The 20,829-nt window shown below is 40.6% G+C and overlaps 1 protein-coding gene across 2 annotated transcripts in view; it reads left to right on the top strand.

Annotated features, from left to right (window-relative positions):
- LOC120404373 overlaps positions 1-19,357 on the top strand; it is a 28,835-nt gene extending 9,478 nt beyond the window's left edge. The window contains exons 2-5 of one of the 2 annotated variants that reach the window (XR_005597965.1): positions 7,206-7,277; positions 8,919-9,089; positions 17,477-17,605; positions 18,533-19,357. Coding sequence is in view for 1 of the 2 variants with exons in the window: in XM_039536780.1 (XP_039392714.1) it covers positions 17,234-17,605; positions 18,533-18,625 (465 nt within the window). In the remaining variant the exon portion in view is untranslated. Of the gene's footprint in view, positions 1-7,205; positions 7,278-8,918; positions 9,090-17,150; positions 17,606-18,532 lie in introns of those variants that run through there. The other variant, XM_039536780.1, reaches the window with a different exon arrangement.
- The last annotated feature ends 1,472 nt before the right edge of the window (positions 19,358-20,829 follow it).

Below are 20,829 nucleotides of genomic sequence, written 5' to 3'. Positions count from 1 at the left end.
AAATACCAGGCACTAAAATGCTCTTTACTAGGATGACCAGATGTCCTGATTTTACAGGGACAGTCCTGATATTTGAGGCTTTTTTTTATATGGGCTCCTATTACCCACCACCCACCTGTCCTGATTTTTCACACTTGCTATCTGGTCACCCTACTCTTTACTGAAGAACGGCATAACAAGAAGCAATGTCTGGAAGCTGAGGCCAGATGAATGCAAATTAAAAATAAGGCACATATTGTTAACAGTGAGGGTCCTTAACCTCTAGGCCCTATAATCTACCAGTTCCCTTGGTAGTTTGCCCTAGAGTCTAGGGCAAACTACCAAGGGAACTGGTAGATTCTCCATCTCTTGAGTTTTCAGATCAAGGTTAATAGCTTTTCTGGAAGATATGTTTTCCCAAACACAAGTTATGGCTTAGTCAAATACAAGTTATTGGGTTCAATACAGGGGGAAGTGGGTGAAATTTAATGGCTTGTGATATACAGGGAGGTCAGATTAGATGATCTAATAGTCCCTTCTGGCTTTAAACTCTGAATCTATGTATCACAATGATGCTCTTTCCCAAGAGTTAATATTTATCTTGTGTCCTTAGATTGTAGTGCAGAGCGATTGTAGGAATAGTATATGGTATCATAGAATATGAGGGTTGGAAGGGACCTCAGGAGATCATCTAGTCCAACCCTCTGCTCAGGACCCATCCCCAGACAGATTTTTGCCCCAGATCCCTAAATGGCCCCATCAAGAATTGAACTCATGACCCTGGGTTTAGTAAGCCAATGCTCAAATCACTGAGCTATCCGTCCTATGATAGTTTTGTAGCACTTTTCATCATATGGCATTTCAAATAATTTTGCAAGCTATGGGGCCAATCTTTCAGCCCATTCTCAGATGAATTATCTCATTATTTCAGTGAGACTGTTCACCTGCATAAGGGCTCCACAGATCAGGTATTATGGGTAAATTCTCTAAGATTCCCTGTGGCAGAATTCACTTTCGGTGCTTAGCTCTCCCTGTATGGGTAGAACTACTGCTATCAATGGAGGATTTGTAGGTAGAGTAGAATAATGAAGTTGTGAAGTGTCATGCAAATACTGAGGTGCATTTAGCCCTGTGCCTCCACAGGCCAGAGTGCAAGCCCACTGAAGCCAATGAATGGGCTTTAAACCAGGCCCTATATTCAGGGGTCACCTAATCTACCACTGGGGTGGAACATGGCAACTATTTAAGAACAGATGTAAAAATTTTATTTAAGCAAATGTTTAAAAAGTTATATAATACATAGGTTGAGAGAAGAGCGTCTGTACTTCTGGGTATAGTGCTTAGATTATCCACAAATAGAAAGCTTGTTTTTAAAAGTCATATGATACATAGAGTATATAATCAGCAGTAACCCAAATGTATGTGAAAAGATTTAACAATACAGTTTAGATATTAGAATCCGAATACTCGGGTACATCACTCATGAAAAGTTGTACAGAGATTTGGTTGTGGAAAGCAAAATATATCAATGAGTGGAGATTGTCCCCCAGTAATTGAGAATTAGGTTGGTTGATAAGAACAGATTTAAAAAGTTTATTAAAGCTAATGTTAAAAAAATTATATAATACATAGGTTGGGAAAAGAGTGTCTGTACATCAGGGTAAAGTGCTTAGATTATTAGTACACATCAACAGTGGCAGATTAGGCCAGAAAATGAGGTTGGGTGATGCGATGGGGACTCTTTCTAACTGAAACTGCAAGGAATTTTAAAATATGATCAGTGTATTTATCCAACCTGAAATTTGATAAGAGCACCAAGACTTGAACTCCTCTTTTTGCAGGAATGCCTTAACATCTTTAATGACTAGGAGCAATCAGGATCAGTTTCAAGTCTCATGTAAAGACAATTTGTTGAACAATCAAACTATGGGCCAGATCCTTAGCTGGTGTAAATTTGCATAGTACCATTTGCAATGGAACTATTTCAGTTTACACCACCTATGGATCTAGCCCATCGTTTGGTTATTCAACTGATTCCGAGGCAGAAAAATGAATAGTGCCTGGCTCTTTTAATGCTTTTCAGCCATAGATCCCAAGCCACTTTACAAAAGTGGGTAAGTATAATCTCCATTTACAGATGGGGAAACAGAATCATAGAGAGGTTATGGCCACCATTTTCAGACTTGGGCACCTAAAGTTAGGTTACTAAGTGCCTGATCCTGCCCCACTGAAATCAATGGAAGTTTTACCATTGACTGCAATGGGTGCAGGATCAAGCCCTAATTCCACATATAGGAACCTATATAAAGGTGACTTGGTTTCCAGAGGTATTGAGCACCCTGGAACGCCCATTAAGTTAGACATTTTATTATTTATTTATTTGTATTAATTATTAATAATTATTAATAATAATTACTAATATTTTTATTGTAGCACCTAGAGGCTGCAGCTAGGTTGGTGTCTCATTGTGCTATGCTCTGTAGAGACATATAATAAAGGGCAAACACTAGTCCAACAAATTTACAGTCTGCTCAAACACTCTGTAAATCAGGCCACTTTTTTGAGATGCTTAAATATGGATTTAGGTGCCTAACTTTAGACACCCATTTTTGAAAATTTTGCAGCTGCCTAAGGTCACAGAACAAGTAGACCCAGAAATAGAAACCAGGGGCTCCACTAAAGCTGCACTCTGCAACTTTAGCTCCCGCCCCCCCCAGTGCTTTACCAAGAACTGGGAGGGAAGAGGAATTGAAGTGCTATACTGACTTACACAAGTTAAACCAGGTTTATGGATGCATTGAGCCATCAGTATAGCACACAGCAGTCATGACATAGGGTAGGTTTGGTCTCTGATTGCACCTGGGACTTGACCACCTCTGAGATGAGTCAGGATTAGTGGAGGAAGGGTGCTACTCAATGGGTCATACTATCTACTGTTTTTATTCCACTATCTCAGCTGTCCCATCTGGTGACTATGTGGTTTGGGTTCCCTGAAATATATCAAATATTAGTCAGAAGTGTAACAGAGAATAATTGTGGTTCTTAGTTGTGAACAGATCTTTAATGATTTTTAATCCTGCTTGCTTAGTTGGGTTAAAATCTCATCTCTGACTCGCACAACAAAACCAAAACATATCATATGCACACTGGGTAAATGTGTAAATGGGTAAATGTGATTCTGCCTTGTACCACACAACAGTTTAGCGCCCCCTGCAGCAAAAGAGGGCTTTTGGAAAGTGGGCATTGTGTCAGAGCTGTGAATTACAAAGCAAAGTATGACTTTTAAAAATGTAATCATCTCATGTTTTTAAAATAAATTAAATATATGAGAAAAGGCCGCTAGAAAAATGAAATGACCATTATGTATAACATTTCTAAATTAACAACAGAAGGGTCTGGGTTGTTTAATATGCTTCATGCTTTTAAAATAATGCTTTACTAAAACAGGGATCAGTGCATTCATCTTTTAAAATATTTTTTTTTCATTTTTCTTCTTTGTTTCTGGTACTGTCGATCAAACCAGTGTGATTTCCATTACAGCTAAATGACAGAATTAGACAATTCTCTTATCCTCTTCTTAATTTGCTCGAAGCAACAGTTTACCAAGCCTACTCCAGCTCCCATTGAAGTCAATGATAAGATTCACATTGACTTCAGTGGATCAGGCTCAGGCTCCTTGTTAGGTAAATTCCATTGCTGTAAGTGGTTTTCATTGTCCAGTTTATTCACTCCAAAGCTAGAAGTAGAATGTCACAATTCAGAATGCTGTACTATTGACTGATGCACATTCGTATTTTATTATCTCAAACATTTCTGCCATGGAAATTCTTGTGCTTGACTTTCTCCATTATCTTTTCTCTTATGAACTCCCTGCCCTGTAAGTCCAGTCAATGAATCAAAAGATTTGTTCCCAGTTTGATAATCTGGATTAGTTCATTCCCTCTTGAACAGTCCTGCTCTGAGCTCGCTGAGCCTGGCATCTGTTCAGTGACGTGTGTATATCTTAAATGTAATTTGGGACAAGTGCAAAGTACTACACTTTGGAAGGAAAAATCAAATGCACAACTACAAAATGAGGACTAACTGGCTAGGCAGTTGTACTGCAGAAAAGGATCTGGGAGTTATAGTGGATCACAAATTGAATATGGGTCAACAGTGTGATGCAGCTGTGAGAGGCTAATATTCTGGAGTGTATGAACAGGAATGTCATATGTAAAACACAAGAGGTAAATATTCTGCTCTACTTGGCACTGTGTCCAGTTCTGGGCATCACACTTGGTTTAGGAAACATGACCTGTGAGGAAAGATTAAACAAACTGGACATGTTTTGCCTTGAAAAAAAGAAGATTGGGGAGGGACCAGATGACAGTCTTCAAATATGTTAAAGACTGTTATAAGGAGGATGTTCTGCATGTCCATTGAAGGTGGGAAAAGAAGTAATGGCTTAATCTACAACAAGGGAGATTTGAGTTAGATATTAGGAAAAATTTTCTAACTATAACAATAGTTTAGCACTGGAATAGGCTTCCAAGGGAGGTTGTGGAATCCCCATCATTGGAGGTTTTTAAGAAGAGGTTAGACAAACATCTGTCAGGGATGGACTAGATATACTTGTTTCTGCCTCAGTGCAGGACTTCTTGAGGTCCCTTCTAGCCCTACATTTCTGTGTTTCTATGATATTGAATTAATATATAGACAATTGGATGTGAATTCATCCTAAGCTTTTAGAAGTTGGAGACTATACTCTAAGTCATTCCAAGGACAATTCCCCCAATTTCTGCAGTACCTTGATATCCAGACATGACCCATAACAATGATCTCCATCAGGGGATGTACAGAGAGAAACTCTTTTGTTTGCAAGCACAGTGATGTTGTGCAAAATTAAAAGGATTTGAGCGTAAGGGCTGAAGCAGCAGCCCCAGTGCAAGATCTCCCTGCTGCTCCCCCCATGCAGACATCAGCACCTTATTGCTATCTTCTTTCTTTCTTCTGCTGCTTCTTCTTTGTATTCCTTCTTGGAATCTTTTGACAGTAGCATACATCTTTGTGGATGGAATTATTGTTCTCTTGTGTCAAAATGGAGCCTTTATCTTTTGCTGTTTTTAATCAAGTGATGTTATTTTTGTAATATTGTGTAATTGAGTAACCAGAGCAGTTACCTGCTTGAATGACATTGGAACCCTAATGGGCCACCTTCTTGCCCTCCATTCTGTCCCCCTGTGATTCTTCCATGTTGCAAAGTAGATGGAATGTTGCCTTAACAGGGCATCTGGGAATTCTCAGACAGAAAGGGTGTAAACCCAGGTGATGTAAAACCAGTATAACCAGCTCTATTTTACCTTTTCCTGTCCCCTGCTAGAGTAGGCATTCTGGGAGTGTGCCAGGGTCAGAAACAATGTGGCCTGAGTATCCTGTGCTCTGGTGATCCTGGATCATAAGACCTATTCCAGCCGGCACATGCTGGAGTAGTCCACAGAATCCCCCATCTTGTACTGGGAACTGAACTGGTACCATGCTGCCTCCAGGATTGTTGGGGTGCTAAGTTGGCAGAAAGCCCACATCTCTCTCAGGTGCATTGAGCAGAGCTCCAGCACAGCTGAAGAGTCAACCCAATGTATAAATACATTGATATTTATACTTTCCTCAATATCACATGACAAAATCAAGAACAGATCCTCTGCTCACAAGCACACTACATGGAATATGTTTGTTTACGGATTAAACAAAACCAACCCTTTCTCATTTGTGTTCTTTTTGATGCAATATATACACCAGACTTTCATTTTGTTAATTTTGCATTTTGCTAGATCTCTGATGCAAATTTTAAATCTACCGCTTTTCATCTAAAGAGCTGGTAGGTGTGCAGTTAGCTCATGGAGATTCAGACTCAGCCCAGTGCAAAAGGCTTGTCAAAGTCTGTTGTAATAACTAAGGCCTGGCTAATTCTTTGATACTTGCAAAATTAAGTGGATGAAATATGACATCAGCAGTCATCTATAACAACAACTGTTGTCAGAAAGACATATAAATGGAGACAAGGAGACTGGAGACTAGTATATATATCTACAGTAACTCCTTGCTTAATGTTGTAGTTATGTTCCTGAAAAATGTGACTTTAAGCGAAACGATGTTAAGTGAATCCAATTTCCCCATAAGAATTAATGTAACTTGGGGGGTTAGGTTCCAGGGAAATTTTTTTCACCAGACAAAAAACTATATTATTATATATGCGCACAGTATAAGTTTTAAACAAACAATTTAATGCTGTACACAGCAATGATGATTGTGAAGCTTGGTTTAGGTGGTGAAGTTAGAGGATGGAAGAGGGTGGGATATTTCCCAGGGAATGCCTAACTGCTAAATGACGAACTAGCATTCAGCTGAGCCCTCAAGGGTTAACACACTGTTGTTAATGTAGCCTCACACTCTACAAGGCAGCGCGAATGGAGGGAGAAGAGACAGCATGGCACACACCTTGTGTGTGAGAGAGAGAGAGACGTCCATTGCCCCTTTAAGTACGCTGACACCACATTCTAAGTACATTGCCTTTAAAAAGATTAGGAAGTTGAGACAGCAGCTGTGGCCAACTCTCTGGTCCTGAGCCCTATTGTGTATCCCCCATTCTGTATAAGGAGAAGGGGTAAGTTGGGGGCAGGAGTAGGGGGGAGGGGGATATCCTGACATTAGTCCCTCTCTTCCCCCCTCCCCTGCACAGCAAGCAGGAGGCCCCTGGGAGCAGCTCCAAGGCAGAGGGCAGGAGAAGCACATGGCAGTGGTGGGAGGAATAGCTGAACTGCCAGCAATTGGTAGCCTGCTGGGAGCAGGAAGCTGATGGGGGGCTGCTGGTCCACCCTGGTCCCTAGCCCCTACCAGCTAGCTGCAAAGGGCTGCTCTTCCTGCAAGCAATGGACAAAGCAGGCAGCTGCCAAACCACGTTATAAGGGAGCATTGCGCAACTTTAAATGTGCATGTTCCCTAATTGATCAGCAATGTAACAATGAAACAACATTAACCAGATCACTTTAAGTGACGAGTTACCGTATATCTAATTGATGAAAACATTCTAATGAAAACGGTCTTTATGGCCCAGCAAGCCTTATTGGGCTCTTTAGAAAAGAAGTTTTGGGGAGCCTTGGGATTGACTGGGGAGTTTCCCTTGGGAAAGCTAAAAGGTTTCTGTCTATTTTGAGTGCATTCATGGACTTTGTGTATACTCAAACATCCAGGTCTCAACACAGCTGGTGAGGACACCAGACCCTCAGTGCCAGATCAACTTGCTCCCAGATTGCCTCCTGGATGTAAGATTTAATATGTTGTTTTTTTTACTTTCCCTCCCCACATACGTCTCTTTTATTTACCCATTAGTCTCTTCCTCCTTTCCTAACTCCTTCCTGGCTACTATTCAGATAATCTGTGCCATCTACAGCATGGCACAAGCACAAAATAATGAGATATCATTGTCCAGACCTGCAGAGCATAACATGGATCAGCTGGGGGATACTGGGTTGGGAAGAGACTAACCAAAGACCAGTGGGATGTCATCCCAGGACCTAGACCTGCATCTGTTCATGGCTGAGCTGCCGGTGCCAATTCTGTAAGCTTTAGTGACAAAGTCATATTTCCCCCACCTTTCTCTATCCTGTTCTCCATCCTACTCACATAAGCCTGTGTATCTAAAAAGCAGAGATAACAAGTGACTTGAAGCTGAAGACAAAATCAGCAGCAAAATTAACCTTCCTCTTCTTTTTACTAAGAAAGAGTAAAAAAAAAAAAAGATGCAAGGGATTCTAATCAATATCCCCTGTACAAAGAATTTTGCTAAAATTAAAATGACTGTTTTAAATGAATAAACCTTCCATTTTTAGACTTTGTTAAAAGATATTTTAAGGGCTTTGGGTTTCTTTTGCCTCTTTATTCTTAATACACTTTTTAAAAAATGGACAATATTTGCTTAGTAACTAATCCCTCTGTGTTTACAACCCCCCCCATATTTAACTATTTAACGTGGTAACAATAATAGGAGTGTCATTAACATCTTTGACTCACTGAGCCTGCTACATCATTCCTATTAATACGAGGCCCCACTTGTTACTTAAGTGAAACTTAAGTCCCAATAGAGAGATTGAAGTAGTGGATAGAGCTTTGATTGGTCCTCTGCACTAGGGTGTGGACTTCCACCCAGAATGAAGTCATGAATAGCAAAGAGCCAGAGGAGCATGTCCAGATCTTGATGATGATGCAGTCTGCCTGCTTCTTTCTCCCCCTAGAATACAGTGTTTAGATATGAGTAGGCTTGGCAGAATTTGATTTTTTAATATAATTTTGACAGATAATATCAATGTTTATTTTTAAGCATTTTAAAAATAATTTAAATTTAAATGATCACAGTTGTGGGAAATCCTAGGGGGATGGGGTCATGCAATAATTATTTAAAACATAAAAAAATAAGAACGACCATACTAGGTCAGACCAAAGGTCCATCTAGCCCAGTATCCTGTCTTCCCACAGTGGCCAATGCCAGGTGCCCCAGAGGGAATGAACAGAACAGGTAATCGTCAAGTGATTCATTCCCTGTCGCTCATTCCCAGCTTCTGGCAAACAGAGGCTAGGGACACCATCCGCCAATCCTGGCTAATAGCCATTGATGGACCTATCCTCCATGAACTTATCTAGTTCTTTTTTGAACCCTGTCTAATGATAGTAGATGTTAGATTCAAAAAGTTAAAGCTACCTGAGTGGCACCCCACTGCAGTTCCCCTCATGCCAGCATTACACCACATTTCATACACATACAGTGGGACTCTAAAGTTCTCAAACAGCATTTTTCTTACTTTGCCTATCTTTAAATTTTGATCAGTATTGATAGAAATATGTATATACATGGTGAAATCACTGTTTATTGACATTTACCAATAAACATGGAATTCTTCCAAACCTAGATATAGGAGAAGCAGAACTTTTTTGCTGGGCTGCTGAAGGCTTCTGGGGGCCGGGGGAGAATGGTGAGAGGAGCAGGCCAACTAGAAACCCCAAGAAGATCCTGGCAGTGGAGGGGAAAGTGGTCCTCTGGAACACGAACTCAGAGGAAAGATTTCAGATCATGGCAACAGGTAAGGGAGAAACAGATCCAATTAGTCTGAAAGGGGGCTGTTTGGGAAAGATAGCTTATATGAGCTGACTAGAGGCCAACCAGACTTCTCTTAGGGTATGTGTGACACTCTGTACCCCAAAGCAACACACTGATACCTCTATATTTACCATGGTGACATGATTATGATATGTTTTGTACAATTAATATTCTGTTAAATTGTATGTGTTATCATTGTATGTGGAATTATGAAGTTTTCATATGTGTATGTTCCTGAAATATGTTGTGAAGCTGGAAACACCCACAACCAGCCTTTCAGGTGCAACAATGGGACAGCCAGACACTGATGATGGCCCACTAGGGGGAATACACACTCACAAGGACTACCCCAGGAACTGAATATAATGGAGACCTCTCAGAGAAAGCACAGAAACAATGAAACTGCTTGACTCATGTCATAGCAAGAGATCTTTCCAGCAAGCTATAAAGGAGGGGAAGTGCCATTGTGATTTGTCCTCACTCCCCCCACAACTTGTCACCTGGAAACACATCTGGAGAACAAACAGTTTGAATGGGGGAGGTGGTCTCAGGCTGGAAAGGAGAATCCGAGCTTGTGTAGTAAGGAACTATACTATCAGGGTGAGACACTGCTTGATTCAAATCCTGTCTAGTTAATAGAACTTAGATTGCAATTTTACTTTTTATTTCTTAGGTAACAACTTTCGTCTCAGAGTGGTAGCCATGTTAGTGTGTATCAGCAAAAACAATGAGGCGTCCTTGTGGCACCTTAGAGACTAACAGATTTATTTGGGCATAAGTTATTAAGATATAGTCTTCACCATGCAGAGTTTGGGAACTTCTCGGGGTAGATAATTAAGTTAGAATATATAACATGCCATGAGTGCTTTACCCTTGGGAAAAGACAACATCTTCAATTAGTTAGCCATGGATGATAAACTCGTTCCCACTAAATACTTGATCACTAACAGAAATAATATATAGTAACTCCTCACTTAGCGTGGTAGTTATGTTCCTGAAAAATGTGACTTTAAGCGAAACGATGTTAAGTGAATCCAATTTTCCCATAAGAATTAATGTAAATAGGGGGGTTAGGTTCAAGGGAAATTTTTTTCATCACACAAAAAACTATATATTATATAGATATACACACTGTATACATTTTAAACAAACAATTTAATACTGTTCACAGCTATGATGATTGTGAAGCTTGGTTGGGGTGGTGAAGTTAAAGGGTGGAAGAGGGAGGGATATTTCCCAGGGAATGCCCTACTGCTAAATGATGAACTAGCACTCGGCTGAGCCCTCAAGGGTTGACACATTGTTGTTAATGTAGCCTCTCACACAAGGCAGCACGAACATGAGGGAGAGGAGACAGCATAGCAGACAGAGAGAGACACACCTTGTGTGTGGGAGAGAGAGAGAGAGAGATGCACACTGCCCTTTTAAGTAAGCTGACTCACTCTTAAGTACATTGTCTTTTTAAGTGGATCAGGAAGTTGAGACAGCAGCTGCTGCCCCAAACTCTCTCTGTCTCTCTCCGTCCGTCCGTGTCCCCTCCCTGCTCTATATGGAGACAGGGTAAGCAGGGTGCAGGAGCAGGGGGGAGGGGGACACTCTGACATTAGCCCCCTCCCTTCCCCCCCCTGCACAGCAAGCAGGAGTCTCTAGGAACAGCTCCAAGGCAGAGGGCAGGAGCAGCACATGGCAGTGGGGGGAGGGACAGATGAACTGCTGATTGATAGCCTGCTGGGTGGCTGCAGCACAGGGAACTTAGGGGAGCAGGGAGCTGATAGGAGGGCTGCTGGTTCACCCTGGTTACAAGCCCCCACCAGCTAGCTGCAATGGACAATTCTTGCAAGCAATGGACAAAGCAGGCGGCTGCCAAACGACATTAGAAGGGAGCATTGCACAACTTTAAATGAGCATGTTCCATAATTGATCAGCAACATAAGAACGAAACAGTGATAACTGGGACAACTTTAAGTGAGGAGTTACGGTAATTAATATGAAAATAGGTGTTTGTACAAAGTGAAATGGTGACTCCATTGTTTACTACGGCTGGTTTCATACTGCTCTTGAACAAGAGATATTTTACTCTTGATTTTCTCCTCTGGGGTTTCTAGTAAACACTCAGGACCTGATTCCCTCCTCACTTACACAAATCAGGAGCAACTCTATTCAATTCAATGGAGTTATGCCCAGGTGAAGCTGGTTGAAAGGAGAATCAGATCCAGAGTCCAGCAGGTGGCACTGTTTGCACTGAAAAGAAACAACAAGCTCCAGTGTGGCAATGGATAGAGGTATAAATATTACACCATGAATTAAAGATACTGGGCCACATTAATCTCTAATATAAGTCCGACGGCACCTGTAGAGTTATGCTGGGGCTGAAGTTGGCCCAATCTTTTTGCTTAATTCATAAAAACACTTTAAGCAAAAATATTTGCTTATGTTTCCATCCAGCTTAATCAAGCAGATACTTACTAGGGGTTGCTGAAAGGAATTCACGTAACTCCTATTAAAACTGTCATCTGGATTATGACAGCCTGCAATTTTAAATGATTATTCATATGTAAAATGCAATGTGTGTTATTACGTACCAGCTAGGGGAAGGGTTACCACTTAAAACATCAACATTTGAGCACAGCTATTACAGGTCTGAAACTCAGAGGAAAAGTCTGGTATCCTTGACATCACAGTGTAGTAATTGCTGGTAAATGTGGACTTTATATTGGCAACCACTGTTACTTTAAACTTTTCATCCTAATAGAATAATAGAATCATAGAACTGGAAGGGACCATCTAGTCCAGTCCCCTGTACTCAAGGCTAAGCATTACCATCCCTGACAGGTATTTGTCTAATCTGATCTAAAAAATCTCCAACGATGGAGATTCCACAACCTCCCTAGGCAATATATTTCAATGCTTAACCACCCTGACTGGAAGTTTTTCCTGATGTCCAACCTAAACCTCCCTTGCTGCAGTTTAAATCCATTGCTTCACGTCCTATCCTTAAAGGTTAAGGAGAACAATTTTTCTCCCTCCTCCTTGTAATAACCTTTCATATACTTGAAAACTGTTATCATGTCCTCTCTCAATCATCTCTTCTCCAGACTAAACAAACCCAACTTTTTTTCAATCTTCCCTCATAGGCCATGTTTTCTGAACCCTTAATCCACTTGACATGCCGTTCCAGCTTGACTGTTAACTACTGATAAATACTCTCTGGGAATGGTTTTTAACCAGTTATGCACCTAGCTTATAGTAGCTCCATCTATGTTGTATTTCCCTAGTTTGTTTATGAGAAGGTCATGTGAGACAGTATCAAAAGTCTTGCTAAGGTCAAGATATGCCACATCTACCGCTTTCCCCCATCCACAAGGCTTATTACCCTGGCAAAGAAAGCTATGAGGTTGGTTTGACTTGATTTGTTCTTGACAAATCCATGCTGACTGTTACTTATCACTTTTTTATCTTCTAGGTGTTTTCAAATTGATTGCTTAATAATTAGCACCATATTTTAAAATAATAGCTGAACTAAGTCAAGATAACCTGAGATCTCCCTGGGAAACAGAACTGATTTTCTTAAACACAAAACCTCAACAGAAAAGCCATAGAATTTGAAATTGGCCCGCTTTGCCTTGTCTTCATTCAAACTACAGTAGGCTAAATATGGGCAGTTTAAAAAAAAAATACTGTGTCCAAAATTTCTGAAACTGGATGCCTAAATCCCAGCAGACTTCTTTTGGTGAAACTCCATGGATTTCAATGGAATTATTCCAGATTTACACTGTTGTGAAATCACTGTTTTAGTCCTATGAGCCCGTTATCTCCTTTGAACATATTTTTGAAGATAGTGATGTCTCCAAATCTAATTAAATCTAACTCTACACAACTGTCCCATTCTGCAAAAAAGAAAAGAATTAGAAATGGATAGTCAAAGATAATCTTCAAGAATATATCTGGGGAGAGTTACTAAAGCTAAATGGATCAGAAAGAGGAAAGATTAGAAAAAGAGATATCAATTTTGCATGATTTCTGATGGATTTGTAAGTATTTACCACTACTACATTAGAAAAATTGTGCAATTCATTTTTCTTAACATGTTATTAATATATATATTGCCATTGCAGTCTGCATTATAAGATGAAGATGTAGCTAACATTCTGACTGATAGATGTCCAAAACCTTTACACATCAAAATAATCATTGCATAAAATCATGCCCAAAGAAAATGGTTCTTTAAGCCTTTTGATGCATAACCAACTCCACTACTGAGCAAATCCTAATCAGGAGGGAAAATATAACTGCAGACATGCAGAAGAGAGCTAAAAACAAAACTCATGGACTAATTGTTCCCTTGCCAAAGAATTAGTCAAGTGGATGGTGGTTCCTTATGCAACCTAATAAAGTGCACAGATTATTGGAAAACGAGACAAGGTGGGAGTCCAGCTGTACCACATAATGGTGTCAAGTTAGAATTATATCATGATTTTTATATGAAACATTTAGACTTAGAAATGAAAAATGGTCTTGAAAGGACCATCATAAATCTTTTGACTTTTTCCTCCAAATCTAAGGCGCATTTCTTTGACCCTGCCTTCCATAAAATAAACATGGTGGTGTGCACATTTTAATAAAATCCCCCCAAATAAAAACACAACCAAAATAAAATACCTCACTATAGATACAGATCTCTGGGGAGAGGAGGCACTAGTGGGAGGCCATCAGATACTATGGTTATAAGGGTGATATAAACCTGTATAGCATAATATAGAATTGCAAGGGGTTCATAATCCATCCTCACAGCTAAAATGTGAGGAAACTGTACTAGTTACAGTGAACTAGAAGATGGAGGATGTCATCTGTAGGACAGCTCCAAATGAAGCAGCCAAATTGCTGCAATTTATCCAGTGATATGACACCGCTTACCTCTATGCAAAGAACACGGCTGACTAGAAGGATCTATTTCATGATCCTGAAGACCTACCAGGTGTGTTCCACTTAGAGGTGGCCTTAAAAGTGAAGCCAGTATAATCTCAGCCATGTAAAGTATGAGCAACCTTGGAAGCAGAGCTCAAAAAAAGAGAGACCAAAAAACAGCCTTGTGGCATTAGAAATGCAGTGAAAAAAATCACGGGGTGAATCAGCAGTACAGTGGCAGTGAGAAAGCTAGGTGAGCTGATGATCTGCATTAACCTTAAAGAACGGAGTAGAGTACTAACGTCCTCACGCAATCTCCCTGCAACCCATGAAAGAAGTATTGCTGCAACTAGCCAAAGCAAAAGGTTTTTCAATTCTTCCAGCAGTGGCCGGCTGCAGATACTTCAGAGGGAATGAACAGAACAGGGTAATTAGCGAGTGATCCATCCTCTGTCGTCCAGTCCCAACATCCTGCAGTCACAGGCTTAGGGACATCCAGAGCATGGAGTTGCATCCCTGGCCAATCTTGGTTAATAGCCATTGATGGACCTATCCTCCATGAAATTATCTAGTTCTTTTTTTAACCCAATTACACTTTTGGCCTTCACAATGTCCCCTAGCGACATGTTCCACACACTGTCTGTGCACTGTGTGAAGAAGTATTTCCTTATGTTTGTTTTCTTACTCTGTTGCAGCCTTGCAATTACAAGTTCAGAGCCTTTCTCTATTGCCTCCCTTCTGCTGGAGCCTTTCATTTCAAAAGGAAAAGACTCAAGCATGTTGGAGGCCGTGGGACACTGCACTGCAAAAAAAAATAGCACTGTAGATGTGGGAGGTAGTGCTTGGGTGTGTAGAGAACTATGTGGGGTACATACCTTAGGGTTCAGATGTGTAGGGCACAGCACTCTACTCTACTCACGTAAGCAGTGCCTCACCCTCTACACTGCTATTTATACCCATGTTAGCTGGATGTGCAGTGTCTGTACTCTACATTGCCATCATAAGTGTAGACATAGCCTAAGAGTACGTCAACACTGGAGCTGGGAGCATGCTTCCCAGCGTGAATAGATAGATGTGCTCTTCTCTAGCTAGCACACTAAAAATAGCAATGTAGCCTGGGAGTAGTAAAGATGGCGGCTCAGGTTAGCCACCAGAGGATGTATCCAGGGGGTCCTGAGAGGTCTTTATTCAGGCGGTTAGCCCAAGCTTTAGACTGAATCAGCAGACGTTGTTACTGAAGGTCCTGGGCCAAGCAAGTGTAAAGTTCCTGGCACAGAAGAACATGCTAAGGAATATGAGAAACTTAGACATAAACACACTTTTCAGAATTCATAAAAAGTTAAACATTCCATGGATTTCATGTTTGAAAGTCAAAATGTTTTGTGTAATTTGGAGAAGCATGAGAAACTTTCTGAAAAGGGCAGTTCTCTGGTAAGTGGGTGCCAGACTTTTTACATCCGATTCCCCACATGTATCAGACTGCTCTTCTGCTCATGTAAAATGCCTACATATAGAGGACTTCTTTTGTTCAATTTTTTTCTGTAACAACTACAAACTTTTTCAAAAATTAACATTTTTGCAGAAAATTTTCCTTTAGAAGGAAATGTAATTTGATTTAGTGGAAAAAAGGAAATCATTACAGTTTTTGAAATCAAGAAGCTTTGGGTTTTCAGTTTCTGGTTCCTCTCTCCCTCTTTTTTTCTCTCTTCCCCCTTTCCCTTCAGTGGCAAAATGGTAGGAAATGAGGACAAAGGAGAGTGCCAAAAGTTAAATACATGTCTAAGTGTTTTGCTGAATCGGGGCCAAAGAAAGAGGTGTTTTCTCTACCCATATTGTGAGTGAGAATCAGCCACAATGGCCTGGATTACCACTGCACCCTGTGTAGTCATTTACATCTGTGTAAAGTCGGTGTAAAATGATATCAAGTCTCTAATATCAAGAATGAACGTAAGTCAAGAAGTGAAGGAACAGTGAGATCTGGGAATTAATTTCTCAAGTCTCTGCCCTGAGGAGAGGTCATTATTTTCCAACATCTTCCCTACAACTGTCTAGTACAGCATGTGCAAAACTCCTGTGGGACCTTTGTAAACTAGCCAGGGCTTATGGCCACATTCCTTTCTAAATACAAACAAAATGAAGACTAATAGGGAACAAAAAAGCTCTAGGCATTAGAAAGAGCACAAGTAATTAATAAGCTATATTATTAACAAAAATGAACAGAATCAAAGACATATGGAATAACTTATGAAAATGCAAACAAGTCAATGATACCTGCCTCAAATAATGAATGAGGCATTTTCAATGTTAAGGTGACAAACTACATCTAACAGAGTTGCAAAAACTGTAAGGCAAATTTGTTACTGCTCAGTCACGTTGCCTGTATGTGGTTCCCTTACCCACTAACCTTTGTCTCCGTGCTTGTCTAGTTATATGGTTATCTCTTTGATCTTCATACATGTTTGCAAATTTCCTTGCCCACTTTTGGAGAATAACAACAATAACTGAAGAAATGGTTGCTCTCTGAGATGTTCCAGTACAGGATGTAAAGGACAGGTTAGCGTGTGGATCCCATGTATGCATGTACACCTGTCTGCTTCTGGCTTCTTTGTCCACTGCGGCAATTTAGAGTAATCTACTCCCAGCATCTCTGGCCATGGCCCCTTTCCTTTAGTCATGCTCCTGACATACTTCCTATGCCAAGGCTAGAGCTGGAGGGGCCAGCTGTATGTTACCTGGGCATTCTCCCCGCTATGGAAATCTTTTAACTGTCCCGTTAGGCCACTTTACAGCCCCTTTGCACCACTGAATCCAATGATATTTGGGGGAGAGTGCTGAAGGAAGTATATTGAATGTCTGCAATAGAGGATAGAAACATTTGGAGGGGGCTGGTTGTTCGCTGAGCAGATAATTTTGTGGGGGAAGATGATGGGCTATTTGTAGTTGTGGACAGATGGGAATTTCAGAGAACATATAATTTTGGGGAGTGATGGGTTCATTGTGGGGAGTGATTTCAAGGGCCTAATAGTGATGGGGAACAGATATTTGTGAGGTGATGGGATTTTACAGTTTAGGCTCCCTTCCCCTTTATCAGTCTCTCTCAGCTGCAAGGATTGACTCCTCCTGTTCCCTGGGCTCAGTAGCTTAAGCAAGCTTGTGGGAGGTGGCTGCAGTAATCCAAAGGTCTTTCTTCCCTTTGGAGAGCAGACACAAGCACTCCGGCAGATGCTGAGCCAGAGGCTGCAGTTCCACAGTAGGTTCTGGTTTCTGTTGACCTTTCACGCATGCCATCTTAAAAATAAAAGGATTTGGTTGTTGAGCACAAGGACTCCTTACTTCTTCGAGAAGAACTGCACACCCAACACCAAGCTCCTGGCAGTAGGTGAGGGGACAGAGCCATCCAGCTCTGTCACAGCAATAGTTGCTGCTTGGTCAGGATTCCCCAGCTGTGGCCTCCTCTCTCACCAGGAAAGGACGATGGCCCCTCCAGTGCACTATGGATCCCAACTTCTTTCCAGCTATCTCTTCTGGAGGACTGTCAGCAGGGGCAGCCGCCTCCTCCACAGCCAACCACCCCAGGACAACGTGGGACTAGTGGTGAGTTCTTTTCCTTCATCTTCCTGGCTTCAATCCTCACCCACAGCTGGGGGCGTCAGTATGTCCCAAGGGGGCTCTTCTTGCACCTTCCATATACAGAGGCCAAAAAATGTTTTCCCACAGGCACTCCTCTCCCCACAGGGTGGAAGGGCTGGCCAGTTCTTCCCCAGAGCTCTCTTTTCTTTCTAGGGGAAGGAGAGTTCCACTCAAAGCTTCCTATTTCCCCGCAGGCCGGAAGGACTGGCTCCTCATCTGTGGGAAAGGGAATCCTCCTCTCACACCAACATAGATACATAGCAAAAGCCTGTTTACCTGAAATGCCCTTTAATATGAGTCTTAATTACATTACCCAACAGAAATCACTCAGTAACTGCTCCCAATTATCCTAACACTAGATTATGAGTCTAAATGACATTCTCCACCACAAACACCTTACCCAGCAACTCCTCCCTATTGTAGCATCCCCTTTTTTGTCCCACCGTGTTTCATGGATGCACAAGGCTATCTTGTGTGATTCATTTTGAGGTAAACGTCTGTGTAAACGTAGCTCTCAACCAAAGTGATATTATTTCTGTATAGATTTTATGGAAAACAGAAAAAATACACAGAAAATGCACTGTATTTATAGAAATAGCTGCAAAGCTACTAAACCCTGGGGACACTTTGAAAGTTCTTTGTGTTTGTAGTGGTCTGAGATTTAAAAATCACAGTTTGTTTTTTGGTTGACTTGAAGTACTTCTGCTAGTGAGTCTCATTTAAATTTGTATAATAATCCTCTGTTGTTTGTTCTTCCTTTAAAATCTATCACATTACTGGGATTAGAGTGGTAGTAATTCAGTAATATATCATTTGGTCGGCAACAGACTGCTTCCTTTGGAAGCATTCCAACTTTTCTAGCTTCATTTAACCTTCTTTCCTTTGATTTAGGAGACTGTCATTGGTTTATCAGCATTTTCCCTGGCTGTCCTTGGACCAGCTGGATGGTTCCTGTTCCACCTTCCAAGCTATAAAAAGAAGTAGAAGATGTGCTTTCCTATTTAAGACCTGGAGCCTCAGATCTGCTGTAAATATTCCTTTATGGAGCATCTTTAAAGCGAGAGTGTCAACCTGAAGTCTAGTCAACTAAAAAAATAAATGAGTTAAATGCTAATTTCAGGTTCTACATCAACTACCTTGTTACTGTGTGAAAAACTCACACAAGCAGGGAAAATTACTAATTCAGGTCCCCATCTTGCAAAGCCTCATGCAGGTACTCAAGTTTATGCTCTCTGAGTAGTCCCGTTGACTCCAATGGGCTAAGGTTAAAAGTTAAGCAAATGCATAACTATTTGCAGGAGTCAGGCCTGACCATACAGGGAAAACAGTAAAACTGACACAAATTGCCATAGTATGGCCTGATCTAAGTGGGCTCAACTACATTGACTTCAACTGAGTTGCACTGAGCAGACCCAGCCTGAGTTTGGCCCAGTGTGCTTTCAAAAGTGTAAGCTAAGCTAACTAAAAAATACAAAGAAATCATTATTTTTAAACTCTTTTTCTGCTTTACAAATATTAGGGGTTCATTTTAACAATAGGAATAAATATTGACAGAGAAGGGTGATTTTTAAGTTGATTGTTTCTCTCTAACTCTTTGTGTCTCTTCTGTGTCAATAGAAAAACCTGTGCATTCCCACTCGAATAAATGTATCCTGCAAATTGCGGTCGGCAGAAACATCAATTTGTTTTAAACTTTTATGTTTAGATTTATGGTATGTGAAGGATTTTGCCATTTTTTATGTTTATAATGGATAGAATGGAAATATTTTAAAATCTAGTCTTTATTTTAAATAAGTATAATAATGGTTCAATGTGTCATACTTACATGGTATTATTCTTGGTTCAAGTCATATCTCTTAATGAGTACATTTCTGGTTTGCAAAAATATAGAGTCCACCCTCTATGATGCTTGATACAAATCATATTCTGCTAGCTGTCCGTCTCCATTAAGGGTAAAACAACTCACTGTAACATGAAAATACAGCTTCTGAAAACATGGATTTCAGTGCAACTTCTTTCTCAGCTAAGTGAAAGTATAAATTCTTAGTGTGGTTCTAAAATGTAATTTTCAAAAAAGCTGAACTGTCTGGTTCTTCTCCACCACTTTAAATGCTTTTAGACATTTATGAATTGGAGAGAATGGGGGCTCTTTGATAGCTTATAAATAGTGATGCTGTTTTATTGTTCGCAGAAAAATATAGCCCTGTCACTGTAATTCTACCAGCGTGATTCAACGTCCATTGATGTTTATGGAAGGATTCCCACAGATTTCAATGAGCTTTGGATTGGGGCCTAGATTCTTGATCTCCAGAGAACAAACCATGCCAGTACTGATTAGATGAAAACAGAAAGATAGCTGCAGGAAGACACTGTGGAGCACTGATTTTGCAAACATAAGTAGTCAATGGGACTATTCATCTGTGTTAAATTACTTAGTGTGCATATATGCTTGCAGGATCAGGGGCCTAATTTGGATTCCTACCTCATTTAATATACAAGAAATAACTTAGTAAGACATGACATATTTTAGTTAATGTATTTGTCCTTCTAAGATATGATAATATCTAGTGAGGTTGCCTGTTTATAACAAAGTAAATAAAGTATGTAATGTGCGTTGTTTGCCTGGACTGCTCAAGACCTGAATGCTTGTGTAGGAGGAACTCTTTGAGTTGGCTTCTTAAATACCTTCATGCTGTTTCACATCTGATACTCCTTGTTGAAAGATAGGAGCCTTGTCTTATAACAAGCTTATTCAAAGTGATACAAGCTACGAAAGTGAGATCGTGGAAGAGTGTTGCCATTTTCATAATATAATAAAAATACTGTAATGATAAATAATAATAATAAATAGTGTGTAATAAGCATGTCATAAAAACAAATTTCATACTCGGGTAAAGGAGAAAATCCTGGAAATATTCATTTTTAGGAGGGGGTTCGCGAGACTGGACATTTTAGTGAAAGGGGTTCACAGGTTGTTAAAGTTTGGGAACCACTGATCTAGGGACTAGTGGGGCCCCTGACAAACTTTAGACAACTGTGGTGCCTGTCCAAATTACAGCAACCTCCTTGGAATGCCATAGGTGCTGCAGTGCCGCCTGGAATCGTTGCAGAACTGTACACAGTGTGTCCCCTTCCTTAGCCCCAGCTCTGGGATACCCCTATGCCAGGAGTTGCTAGGGAGTCCTCAG

Source organism: Mauremys reevesii, linkage group 4 (assembly GCF_016161935.1).
Source record: "Mauremys reevesii isolate NIE-2019 linkage group 4, ASM1616193v1, whole genome shotgun sequence".
Taxonomy (NCBI): Eukaryota; Metazoa; Chordata; order Testudines; family Geoemydidae; genus Mauremys; species Mauremys reevesii.
This window is presented reverse-complemented; position numbering and strand designations above follow the sequence as displayed.